Source organism: Styela clava, chromosome 9 (assembly GCF_964204865.1).
Source record: "Styela clava chromosome 9, kaStyClav1.hap1.2, whole genome shotgun sequence".
Classification (NCBI taxonomy): Eukaryota; Metazoa; Chordata; class Ascidiacea; order Stolidobranchia; family Styelidae; genus Styela; species Styela clava.
In genome coordinates this window covers 13,198,469-13,212,733 of record NC_135258.1, presented here as the reverse complement: position 1 = coordinate 13,212,733, position 14,265 = coordinate 13,198,469, and the positions used below count along the sequence as shown (strand labels likewise).

The 14,265-nt window shown below is 35.7% G+C and overlaps 2 protein-coding genes across 2 annotated transcripts; both read left to right on the top strand.

Annotated features, from left to right (window-relative positions):
* Positions 1 to 4,278: 4,278 nt before the first annotated feature.
* Positions 4,279 to 8,412, top strand: LOC120339579 (uncharacterized). Its single transcript, XM_039407738.2, has 4 exons — positions 4,279 to 6,077; positions 6,495 to 6,642; positions 7,016 to 7,119; positions 7,571 to 8,412. The coding sequence occupies exons 1-4, from the start codon at positions 5,826 to 5,828 to the stop codon at positions 7,814 to 7,816; spliced, it is 750 nt and encodes a 249-aa protein (XP_039263672.1). The 5' UTR covers positions 4,279 to 5,825; the 3' UTR covers positions 7,817 to 8,412.
* A 2,511-nt stretch (positions 8,413 to 10,923) lies between these two features.
* LOC120338670 (uncharacterized) lies at positions 10,924 to 13,246 on the top strand. The gene is made up of 5 exons (XM_078116572.1): positions 10,924 to 10,929; positions 10,994 to 11,077; positions 11,253 to 11,400; positions 12,017 to 12,117; positions 12,289 to 13,246. The coding sequence occupies exons 1-5, from the start codon at positions 10,924 to 10,926 to the stop codon at positions 12,529 to 12,531; spliced, it is 582 nt and encodes a 193-aa protein (XP_077972698.1). The 3' UTR covers positions 12,532 to 13,246.
* The last annotated feature ends 1,019 nt before the right edge of the window (positions 13,247 to 14,265 follow it).

Genomic DNA, 14,265 nt, shown 5'->3' with positions numbered 1-14,265 from the left:
ATATGGGCGCATGAAATTTCGATAACAATATGGCAATAAAGACAGCCGAGACAGCTTTAAATGTAGGCCTATGTAGTAAAATCGGAAAATGTGAAGTTACAAAATCACAGCTAAGGGGTCATTGTCTTTCGAGGCGTCCCGATTTGAAGTCACAAAAATATGGTAACCCATGTATTGATGACTTATTGACTCTGCACACAAAAGTTAATTAAACTGTACATCGTCGAAAGGGATCCATGATTGTTCTAGTTGGTGCCGTGCTGCAAAAGTAACATTAGAGTATTTCCCAAAAGTTAAATAGACCTATTAATCGGTGTTTAGAGTATAGTTATCATTACGATGAAGGTAATAGCCAGCTTTCTTGAATGTGGAACAAAAACATTACGTGATTGTTTGAGAATATTGGGATATACTGTGTATGATTTTGATGAAAATTTTATGTACCTTGGAGACGACTGGATGAAGATATTCGAAAAAGGAGATTCTGTTGAGATGTTGGAAAAGATGTACAAAAATGTTGATGGCTTGATGCTGTTAGCGACCTCCCAGCATGCGTTTACTGGCAAACGGTACACGAAGTATTCCCGAATGCAAAAGTGAGTAGTTAGTAGTTACTGTTCAATTAATTTTATCAGATCAATAATCAATCACTCAATCAATCAATTTTATTCGGTCACTCTGGTACAAACAAAACACAAAACAACAACAAAGGGACAAACAAAATACAGAGGACCTGGAGGACATAACTTAATAAAAAAGTTAAATACGTACAAGTACGTGCCCGTCCCCCCAAAACAGGCAAAACACAATAAAACAAAAACACGATGTGACATCGGGCAATATCTTATAAATTCAAATTAAAATGTGAGACGTGTATGTGCTTATCCTATACAGATATATGGATTAAAGAACACTCGCTGACGAAAAATGGTGATGTTGTGGGCCTACTTCAATTATATTGCAAAAATAACACAGTGACAAATATTTTTTTACTAAAAAACAAGCTTGGTAAATGGATTGGATGTTCCATAGCAGTCTATGCACAAATCATGGATTGGGGTATTGGGTTCTTTTGTCGTTTTCAGATAGTTCACTTTGAAATCATTGTATCCGTTCTAATGCTTCCAACATTAATATCGAATTTCCACGAACGACCACCATTCAGCCATTCCAACAGGTGCAGTGATCCCATCTTTTCAACGCTCTGTTCCATCATACACGACTAGATTCATAAAAGGATCGAAACCTCGCAATATACCCGTAACAAATCGTCCACCATTTAACTTTGAATCCAATCTTTTATCCATAAACTTCTTTAACTCTAGTGGATGGGCTTTGCTCAAGTTGATATTGCGCGATACAGATTACAGATACCGAAACATACAACGCGTAGCATTCACTAGTCTTTTCAAGCTGACACGTCCGCACCCGACGACGGTCGGAACGGAATCGGATATTATCAAGATTTCTCTGGTAGGCTGAGACCAGGAATGAGGAAAAAATCGTTTTTCAGGCCATATCATTTTTAGCAGATGATTCCATGGTTACTTACAATTTTATTAAATGCAAATGAATCAAAATTGCTTTAATGGTTAGCAAAAATTAAATTGGGGTAATTTAAATAAAATCAAATAGAGATGAAATAAATTCACTTGCAAACAATGCTCATGGTTCAATATTCCGACACTTCAAAAAATTACTTTAGCATCGCAATTGTATCGGAATAGCCAGTATTTCTATATGGCTCACCATCTATAAGCACAAAAGCATATCACTACTGCTTTGCTATTCAGAAGTCAAGAAGTGGAAGTTTTTTGACAACATCCAGAAATATTCAGTGTTCTAAAGCATAGGCTTACCATACTTCCCGCTTTAGGCGGGACAGTCCCGCTTTTTAGCGTCTTGTCCTGCCGTCCCGATAAGTCAGCCAAAAGTCCCGCTTTGGCGTTGAGCCATCCAGCATAATACACGAACATGTTCTTGTTACTGTTGTTTCTGTGTAACGTAGCGCTAGCCTACTCAATGTGAATGCGTTTGTTTTCCGCTAACATTGTTAGAAAACGTACGGTATCGCTGTATCGCATGTAAAGCCAATACTAATTAGTCTAGATTTGAATTATTTGTACCGGTATGCGCGGCGGTGTGGCTCAACGGGCTAAGCGTTAAGAATACGCTCGCCACCGCACCTCTAATTACTCTGCGGGGGTTCGCAGGTTCGAATCCCGTGATGGGATGGTTATGTGCGAGAGGATTGCTGGACTACTCGCCGTCGTTGGGTGGTTCACGTAACCGCTGGTCGGTTACGGCTTCCTCCACCACCAAGTCCATGCTTCCGAAAACAAACAATATAACTAATCCCATACCCGACTTGGAATGGTAACCGGACGAGAGGCCGTGGTTCGCCATACGGATAAGCCGTCTTATCGGCTTTCCTCTCCCCCGGGATAAATATGTAAATCCTATCCTATCCTATGGTTAACGTCAATTCCTTTCCATTTTTCGAACTGAACCCGATATTTGGACAGATAATATGCGCATGAACCCATGAATTCTCGATGACAATATGGCTAATGAAGACAGCCGGGATAGCTTTAAATGTAAAATCGGAAAATGTAAAGTTACAAAATCGGAGCTAAGGGGTCGTTGTCTTTAGAGGCGTCCCACTTTGAAATCACAAAAATATGGTAACCCTACTCAAGCATAATACCTCATTCATTCGACAGCTGACCATGCTGGTATCAGATAATGCTTTAAAAATGATACTCTCTAGTTAGAAGATTCTAAATATTATTTGAATAATTAAATCCCATAAATAAGTTTTATTCATGTTTAAAAGAAATATCATCTGAGCTGATTACTGTGTTCAAAATTGATCATCGCGCCTTTATATGCATGTAACGCAACCATGGTGCTGTCAACATCGATCTATTTTAGATTATTCTCACTAGGCCTACAAGGAAAAGTGAAAATACACAGGTGAAAACCTGGGGCGCCATTCGCCAAACTTCTTTATCGTTTAACCCTTTCCATGCGATTTTTATTTTTTATTAAATAATCGTATTTGCTACGCCGATTTTATGCATTTGTACCCCCACAACTAATCGATCAACTAACGAAAAACTAATGATCCTATGCTGCCCACTGACGGCTCGTTGGAGCGATTAAAAATAAAAAGTTTTTTTAAAAGTGGTGGTCTGAGTCACAAACCGGATAGAAAAAAGGCATTTTTTTTCTTGGGAGTTGAAACTTCAAACCGTGATAAAAAATAGAAATATTCGCTAAGTCCTTTGCTGTTACCGCTTCGTGGTTGACAAACAATAGCATAATATTGCTGTAGCAATTTCGTGATCCAACTCAAAATATTTTGGTAGATGGAAGGGATAATATGTCTTCTATAACCACCCCAAAAACACCGAAATTTGCATAAATTTCAAAAACACTCCCTCGCTCCGCCGCAAATAAAATTCCCGTCTTAACGAAAGCGAGATTTACCGTCGCTTATGTTATTAGTTAATTTTTTTTTTGCCAAATTTAAATCCATTGCCAATTCGGATTTAACGCGTTAAGCCCCCACTTTCTCGTAAAAGGCAAAAATGGTATTCTCGAGGTATCGTTAATATTCGAGAGAATTTTTGCGCGCCAAACAGACGTCTCGTAAAGTGCCTTCTTCTCTCATTTTACCGAGAATCGGTATTGACGAAAGTTCTTTAGGTGCTCGCAAACTAACGAGTACAAAATTTTGCTCGTTAACAGTAGTTCGGCATGTTCTTAGCACGAATTCAGGTTAAAATGTATGTGTGTTTATTTGTAACAGTATCTACATAATAATTAAACGATATAACTTAGACGGGATACATGATCAATACCTTACTGGCCTAAGACAAGTAGGCTATGTGCCACATGCACACCCCAACAAATGCTGTGGTGTTTGCATACTTCGTGAAAAATTGGTATCAAAAATCTTTGAATGCCTAACTTAGGTAAGAGTGACTGTAGTGTAGTAGCTGTGGACCCATCTATCTATGCCAACTAACAGCGTACTAACATCAAATATGGGATTGCATTCATTCATCTATTTTATTGTCGGTCACAGAAGTAGTTCACAATATGTACTCCAGCATTTATTTCATATATCCATAGATTACTGCTATATGACCCACATTTTAGAATTTAAAACACAGTCTGCAAACGGGGAAACCCTACAGATCGTCGCAAAATAAGCCTGTCCGCTCAGGGCGACTAGCGGCAGTGACTGATACGGTTGAGTGGTTTTTGTTCAACGACGACCGTGCGTTAGATTTCGAAAGAACTTGCGTGACCGTGCGTAAAGTTTTTACAAGATGGTTCGTGAATCGCACCCAACGAGATTTCGGAACTGCGTTTTTTGAGAGACAAGGTTACGTGCTCGTAAACGAGGCTTTTTACGATGTTTGGCGAATGGGGCCCCAGGAATGAGCAGGTCGTCGCAATAAACGATTCCAAACTGTTCCAGGTTCAATGTGCATTCACTCTCACTGGAAGAGAATTTGCTCGTTTCCATGAGGAAAATAGTATGAATTTTATTTGTTTATAGACCAAAAAAGTATTTTGGCAATGTCAAGCAAGCGAGGAGGTATTTTTGCGGATACGTAATATTGCGTCACTGTAGTGAGAAGGGTATCACTATGATACAACTATAACTTCTATAAATTAGGTACCAATTTTTTATCTATATATATTTTATCAGCAAGAACGAACAGAAGAATAAGGATTAAAAACTTATATTCAATGTCTAGGATCAGGGTATCACATGATAACGTTTATAAGTTCTGAAGTTAGGAAAGTTATAATTAATTTATACTGATTCTACATTCTTTAAATTTGCCACAAACTGTTTATACACCAGCTAGTCGATGATGTTCCATTCGGGAGCTTCTACATTTATCAAATTTTTCTTTTTGTACGAGGAAAATATTATGAACTGGTAGTTTCAACATATGACAGCTATTCTTGCGACATTGTCAATTTGAGCTATTCACAATAGAACTGTGTGATGGTAACTGGTTTTAGGTCAACTCACCGCAAAAATCTTGTGAAATCGGATATCTAAAATTAGCAGTAACTATCTGCTTATCCGGATAGTTAAAATACGGTATACTCGGATATATCCGTTATCCGGATAGTAAATTTATAGGTATCCGAACTAACCCTATTCACTACTGGCATGGCTGGTGGATACTTTTATGATCGTTTTTGAGACCCACAGATTGTGTATAATCAATAGCTTCAAAAACAATAATAAGAAAATGTCGAATAGATTCTACTACAATAACATCGAAGTTTCTCATTTTGTGAGGCGCCAACATCGTCACTTCAATTTGGCATGGCTGTACCGTTCCGTTAGTAGGAAATAAAGCACCACGCTGACGAGAAGGCCTCGATATTTGCTAGCGCTTGAAGAGAATGCGAGAAAATGATCTTAGCGAGAACTTCTGATTTGGCGCGAAATGAATCCTTCGGACTTTTCACGATATTTGCCAACATGAATCAACAACATGCTTGTAAATAGTAAATTAGACTAATGCTAGTCGAATAACAACATCAATTGACATAAATATCGCACAAGATTTAGGTCGTGACTCATATAAATACATTGTATAAACAAATCTTTATAATGATTTCTTTACCGTTTACTTTTCGTTACAGTAATCGCATTTTCTGTGACTGTACTACGATCATTCATAATTACTCACTGCAATAGAGAATTTTAGCATTGTAAGGTGTGTACGCTTGTTTTAGAGTCAGGCTTGTAGTATTTAAGTGAGGAAAATAAAGTTATCATTACGATGAAGGTAATCATAGCCAGCTTCGCTAAATGTGGAACAAAAACATTGCGTGATTGTTTGAGAATATTGGGGTATACAGTGTACGATTTCGATGAAAATTTTATGTACCTTGGAGATGAATGGATGGAGATATTCGAAAAAGGAGCTTCTGTTGAGATGTTTACCAAGATGTACAAAAATATTGATGCCGTCAGTGATCTCCCGGCCTGTGTTTACTGGCAAAACTTACACGAAGCATTTCCAAATTCAAAAGTGAGTAGATACTGTATGATTTATGTAGCTGAAAATTTTTTAGTGCCCTTTATAGGTGTCGCTGACACGATAGTCTTTCGCAGCTCCTCGTCAATTGCGAAACATTGTGTGTCTTTTAGTGACTTGATTTTTATTTGTTCACAATGTTTCATGCATTCCGAAACCAAAATATCTGAATATACAGTATGATATTAAAGGCCTGACGATTTCGAATTCATGCAAGTGATTTTGAATGACAAAAAATACATATTAATGGCTAAGCGAGGAACTTTGATGCTTTATTCTTTTGCCTGACGTAGACACATCGTGTTCATTTATCCGCGAATGAAATATCATCTGAGCCTGAGCTGGTCATTCAAAATCGATCACCTCACCTTTATACGTAACTATATTGCTGACAACATCGCTCTATTTCAGATTATTCTCACTACCAGGAAAAGTGAAGAGGCATGGACGAAAAGCTGGAATGAACAGGCTGCCTCAATAAACGGTTCCAAACTCTTCCAGATTCAATGTGCTTTCACCCCTACTGGAAGAAAATATGCTCGTTTTCTCAAAGAAACTAGTATATATGCATTTCATTTGTTAGTTACTGCTATACGCGAAAATTTTGTTAGTAAATTTCGTTAATCACTCCATAAAACCTTGCTTGTCTCAGGCTAGCATATATATATATCCACTGACCAAAAGAAATTTTCTCGCTAACGCCAACGCCAAGAATAAACTTACATACACTTGGTTAGTTCTTGTAAGATGTTCTGGTTTCAAGCACTTCTGCGCAAAACACTAAGAATTATTAGATTAACAACAGATAGCATTTGGATATATATTTAAAAATTCGAATTGCTGTTATCGCGACGCTTAGCATTTTAGGATGAGATGAAGCATAAAAAAGTAAAAATACTGATGAAAACATGGAATGTTCAATTCTTTTCCAGTGAAAGCGACTTTCGAATGTTCGCCAACGTCCTTTGACGTCATACCACGACATGATGATATTTTGAGGAATAAATACAGGGAGCACAATATGGCCGTTCAGCAGGTATGGCATAGTCTACGTGTTAGCCGATATTTATTTTTCATTATTTTATTTTTTTTGTTTGTGTATTTTCCTTTTTACTGTGTAATTTATTATATAGCTCGCTTTTTTCCCATCCGATTTTATCATATCTCGGTGATTGTGTGTGCGTGCGTGCTTAAATTAGTTTTAATACTTTTGGGTGAGCGAACACGTAGGCTACTACTTCCTTCATCAATACCTTTTTGTCTAAAATCTGTACGTTTCAAACCTTACTAGAGGTTTTGTTTGCTTTCCCGACTTCTATAATCAGTTTTAGTTATTTTGTTTTTATCAATTACTTTATCGTCTATTATGCTGATTATGGAGTCGAAATAAACTCATATATATAGTACTTATTGCAATCTATAGTAGCCATCCAGCTTTAAATCATCCTTTACTGGCGTATTAATTGTAACAAATGACCGTTTTGCAGAAGACGCCGAACGAAAAACTTCTTGTGTTCAATCTGTCTGATGGATGGAAACCGTTATGCAATTTTCTCGATAAAGATGTTCCTGATGTACCATTTCCTCACTCCAATAAAAGATCTCCAGTTCGCAGTAGCCACGTCGCTCCTATGCTTTTTCGATGCTTAGACCGAGAATTGTTGTTCATAATCTCGTTTACAACTGTTATTATCGCCATTCTGATCTATAATGCATGCTTATATATCATTTAAAAATTGGGTACTCCTGAAGTATGCGCACCAAGATATCGCACAACCTGAACCCCAACCTGGTACACAACCTGAATTCAGATAGTGCGCCATCTTGGTGCGCATACTTCCAGTGGTCCAAAAATCGTAATAGACTCAAGAAACATTTAGGATAATTGTGACAATTAATCTACTGGCTATCAACCAATTAGCTCACTGTAAGTCAAAGAATGGTTATCCAATCGGTTGTGATGTACGCATATTACGTTACCAATTCCTATTCTTTTATTATAGTCGTTATTACGATTTAAAATATACCTTGCCACTATAAATGAGTCTTCTTTTCTAGTATTTTGTAGATACTCCCTCAGTGGTGAGGTCGTACAAGTCAAGATTCAAGTTGATATTTCTTGTTATTACCCATATGATAAACCAGCCTGTAACATGGGTAACTGGTATTTGCGTATTGGAAACTATTTCGATGACCGCCTGGTCGTATCGCTTCCTCCCGTCAATACCAAAGCAATTTTATTTGTGTTACGATTTTTTTTTGTATTGATGACTGTTTGCTTTTTGGTTTTGAAAATATTGAATATCTCTCTCTATGTCTATAAGCTGTTTTGTTCTGTAAAAATATTTGTGAAAATAAATCATTTGAAATAACACGTAGTGTTAATCTTTGTCGTTGGGCAGATTTTTGATGAGGGCAAAATCGTTTCACTCCGCAGCTATAATGAAATTATCAACTTCAGATTTTCCTGACTCAAAGGTCGATATTTCACCCAAAATGTTGTTCGGCCCTGTACACTCACTGAATTATAGCAACCTTCATTACCGTAGCGTCCAACATACAATAATGGATACCGATAAGTTCATAACATTAAAATGAGAACATAGTAGAGAACTAAGTACAGTCTGTGTGTTTGTAAGAAGCTTTATTACCTCTGTTCTGCCCTGAGTGGCAGTACTGGTTTCCATCCTGGTGTCGGTATTTTTGCATTTTATTATGAATTTTGAACGTCAAGAAGTAACGGTACACTACTAGAGTTCTACATACTGGTTTGTATAAAAAAAAAATCGGATTTAGTGTCGACTGACGCTTTTCAACTGTATTGAAGTTGAAATGCTACTTAAAACATTTGATGACTGACGCTTTTTAACAGTAATATTATTGAATACTAGTTACATTCCAATTATTATTTTTTATATATAGCGTACCAAAGTCTTGAGTGCTTAGGGCAGTGGTTCTCAAACTTTTTAAGCCGCGCCCCTTTTTGAAAATTTTTCATATATATACTAATATACTTTATATGTATTTTTATTGTACTAAATTAAATAATCCTCCTGGAATTTTATACCAGATCTTTCTAACGACGAACGAATTCGTATGAGCGCAATATATATCAATACTTACCTAATATAATCGGGCAGTTGATCTCACATTATAATGTCCGCGGAATGGCGTGGTATATTAGATCGGTAATAAGTTTATTTTGTCATGAGTCGCCGCAACCACGAATTACCTTGAACAGAGTTATAGATTGAATATAACAGGACAGAAAAAACTTATAAACCGTGGAAAAGCTGGCATTTTTACCGAACGCGGAGACCGTTTCAGGAGACGTAGGAGACTGTGTTGTATGCATATTACGTTACCAACCCTTACGATATTATTACTTATCGATCTTAAGATCGGTAAGTATGTTGATAGGTATTTATTTGTTTGTCTGTGTGTTAGATGCACGCGATATCTCACGAAAGCGAGGTTGAATCTGCTCCAAATTTTGCATGTGCATTCATCATAGCTTGGATCAGAAGCCTATTGATTTTGGGTAGATTATGTCTTATAATTAGCGAGTTATTGATAATTAGTGATGGGACACAAGGTGTCACTATGGAGTAAGACCACTGTTTTGGGGGATCCCCTAACCTTCGATCGATAAGTCTTCGGTTTCTCACCGATATTCTAGTTTCAGTCGTTATTGAGATTCAAAATATATCTTATCACTAAAAATGCGTCTCCTTTTTTATTATTTTATGGATTCTTTCTGACTGATAATGTTGTTTGTCCAAGTCAGGCTTCTATTCGATTTTTCTTGTCAATTCCCATGATAAACCAAGGTATAACTTGGGGTATATGACACGTTGGCAGTGACAACATTAAAATTTGTAAAAACACTTGATCAAATAATCTTAAAAAATCAAGTAATTCGGAATATAAAAGAAATAACTTATAGTTTGTCAATAGAGGGATATTTTGCTACCTGTCAAATTAACATAACGATTAACAAGTAGTGATCAACTAATTGGCGAATGTGGGTGGACACGATATTTCAACATTTTTTACGCTATGGGTCGCAATTCTACCCATATTTACCAAATAGTGCACAGGATATCAGAGGATTTATATATCAATTTAATTTTTACCACCTAAAATCTTTAAAAATGTTTTTAATTTCATTCCTGTTCATTTATGCCTAATTAAACTAGATAGGCTATACACGGTCACAGAGACAAGCTGAAAAATATGAACGTTATAATGACTCAATGATTAAAAATCAATTAATGATAACAAATCAAGTCATATTAAAATAAACTAAGCTACATGCTGTTTGAATAAGGCACACTCAAATCTGATCTTTCAATGCGTCAAAATACAATTGGTTAATTTATATATATATATTCGGAGACTTGAAATTGGTTCCAGTTAGTTTGTCTTACATATCGTTAACATATTGACCGGGCTTAAATAAACTATATCCCTATGTAGCAATAGTAAAGTACCCAATAGGCCTATGTTCATTCCATCAGGATAATTATATGCACTCGGTAACGGAAGAGGCGAAATGCTTCATAGAGGAATGTTATAAATGGTTTTGCATTTATTTAAAAATGATTATGTTTTACGCGCGGGTAATATATCGATTTGAGTGAATGGTTAAAATCATATGGTTATAGAAAGCAATCAGAAAGTTATTTTGACATGTGTATATTAGAAAAGAAAATGAAATTTGTTGATCCAGTTTAGTTTCGAAAATCTTTATACAACACATCTTAGTATAAGAAATATCGAAACATCAATCAATCCAAAAAATTTGTACTTGTTTTAGCCAAATTCAAATGTTGTTAACATGAAGGTAATTATAGCCAGTTTTGCTAAATGTGGAACAAAAACATTACGTGATAGCTTAAGGATATTAGGGTATAAGGTTTTATGATGCTGTAAGTGACCTTCCGGCTTGTGTTTACTGGCAAACTTTGCAACAAGCCTTCCCAGAGGCAAAGGTATTGGCGATTAAATTATATTCTATATGTCTTTATATTTTTAGACGTTTGTTCTGAAATGTAGCTTCTCAAGTAGTCGCTCGTGAATGAATCACCTTATTAGAAATGTGCTCAAAATTTATACACTATTATGTAACTATTTTCCCCATTTCACTATTTACTATGCTCTTTTTAGATTATTCTAACGGCCAGAAAAAGTGAGGATGTGTGGCTGAAAAGTTGGAATGAGCAGGCTGCAGCAATTAATGGCTCTAAAATATTTAAAATTCATTGTACCTTTACCCCGACCGGGAGACAATATGCTCAATTCAAAAGGAAAACAAGTCCGTATTATATATATATATCAATTATATCGCTTGTACACTTAATTAAACGCGGCAGATATCTTATTCTGATAAATTTGACTGCTTAGGCTACAATACTTCACCGTAGCCAAATGCTCAGATAATATGTTATCAACATATGTACGACAAATAGAGTAAAATTAGAGTTGGATTAAAATTGAATAGGATTATTGCCTGTACATTCTTTAAACTTCGTAAAAAACAGGTTTACGGGTGCATAACCGGATCTCGCAAAGTAGCAATATTGAAATTTACTACGTGATATTCAAAAAGTATACACCGTATACATTATACCGAAAAGACGCAGTCAAATATATTCTCGTTTATCGTCAAACAAAATTACTGTCTGATCAGTAAGATCACTTAGATCCAATTGTCACACTTAGATATTTGTAGTTGATGCTTTAGAATCTATGTGGAATTTGTGTCTTATAACAAACGATGGATAATGTATATATATATATATATATACATATTTGTATTTTTTTTTTGAAATTTCCATTGCTTGTTTCATTGCGTTTACTGAATTATTTGATTATATAGTATTATTTTTTTGTTTTACATTTTTATTGACTGATATTTTATTTATTTTTAGTCCAAACGACTTTCGACTGTCTACCAACTTCTTACATTATTTCTCGAGATGAACAAATACTAAGGAAGACATACAGAGAACACAATCGCATCGTGCAAGAGGTGTGTTATTTATATCTTTAAAGAAAAGGTCACGTACTTTCACACAAATATAGAAGAGACACACACATGAGCCAATTTGCGGCAGCACCAAAAATCCACAACACTTTTATTGATTACAAGTAATAAGGTATAATAAAGTAACACGGATAACGTTTAACATTTTGTTTCCAGAAAGCTCCAAAAGATAGACTACTCGTTTTCAACCTTTCCGATGGTTGGAAGCCGCTGTGCAAATTTCTCGAAAAGGACATTCCTGATGTATCATTTCCTTATTCTAACAAAGGATCTCCTTTTGAAGATCCTAGCGTTGCCCCTCTGCTCTTTCGAAGATTGGATCAAGAATTGTATTTTCTTATTTCTTTCTTAGTTATTATCGTCGATATTATTATAGTTTTTCTGTTCTTTAATAGTTAAAAAATGTTTCGTGTTGTGGAATTATGTGTAATGAAAACTATTTTAATTCAAATCTGTGATTTCAAATCTAGTGTTACTCCTTTAAAATGTGGTCGAATAAAATGAGTGGGGTTAGTTAAGTAATATTCGTATATTACAACGTATTAAGTTCCGACCGTCGTCGGTTGCGGACGTGGCTACTTATAAGATTGAAACGTGTATGGTATATTCACCGCGACTGAACTGAATACAATAGTTAGATATTCATATACAGTATTGTGGATTTGGAATTGGCAATGGAATTGAATGTGAAGATAAAGTATAAATTGGTCTACAGTTTTATAGTTGAATCACATGCTGACACGGGAACATTCCACAAATTCAAGAATGCCACCAAGAAGTAGAAACTGCGACAAAGTTAAAACGAACAATGGCAGGTTATTGGGTTGATATCCGGTTTGCGAAAAATACACTATCTTGATAATTCAATACCGCTGGGACAGGACATTTTATGTATATAGTGTATAAGCACTGCAAAAAGTTCAGCCGCCCGAAATGTACTTTTCGATCTAGAGTTTTTAGCCTTAGTTTACAATTGTGTGTGTGTGTTCATCAGTGGGCTTATTGCAGATTTGCAGTGGTTCGGAAATTTTCAGATACAACCTTCGAATGTTATACTAATTATTATTTAGATATGTGATTTGTGTTGCTGTCGTTTATTATTTCTTGCACTAATGTTTTTTTGTGTGCTATAGCTAGACTCTGCTCATATGCATGCTGTATAGTTTTCATAAACTCCTAAATTTTCAATTGCATTTGTCATATTTTATGTAATATTGGATTTCTCCATTAAAAAAAAATATTGCACCACATAAGAATCGCAGCGACAATACTTTCTTTTTTTTGAGTTCTAGTTTGTATAAAGTATTGCCATGATCTTCTTTTGATCAGTGCCTCACATCTTTTGACTCTACTTGTACGTTTTTAACTTTTTCATCAAGTTATGCCCGTCCTCCAGGTCCTCTGCATTTTTTTGTCCGTTTGTTGTTGTTTTGTTTTTGATGCTAAACAGGCATTTCCCAGGACAATAAAATTTAAGAATATTACAATATTTTTTGCCTTCAATTTTTCCAAATGCATGTAATTCCTAAATACTGATATGCTAAATTGAGGCACGCTTTACACACTTTAATAGTAAGCGGTCAAATACAAAAATAAATATGAAACGGCGTTAAATCATTATTCACGTTGGTCTGCCGTGTGTACTAAAACATACCCGCTGAGAATTAATTAGATGCCGGACCAGCTTATCGCCACTGCGACCTATGTGGCCCATGTAAAGTATTAAATTTAACCACTATCCATGAAAATCAACTTTTTATTCTGTGCGAGCAAAACTCGAAAAACCAAGTTCCCGTAAACGCGATTTCGTACTTAGTTATTGGGGAATAACATCTAAAAACGAATTCATTTCCTATGATTATAATTACATAACTATCATAGTGTACCCAGACTTGGCCCTACTCAAACTAAATACGTCACTATCTTCGCCAGATGCGGCAATTATTTCTTTAATTTATCGGCGACTAAAATACTACAGACACTCGATCAAACGTGCGTCCATCTTGAACGATAGAAACGGACCGAAAAATATGTAATCTTTTGAGAGTGAAATTTAAATGTGACAGATTTCGCGTTTTGCGATATAACTTTGTATTTCGGAAAATGGTGTAATAAAATTATTCGTAAATAAAA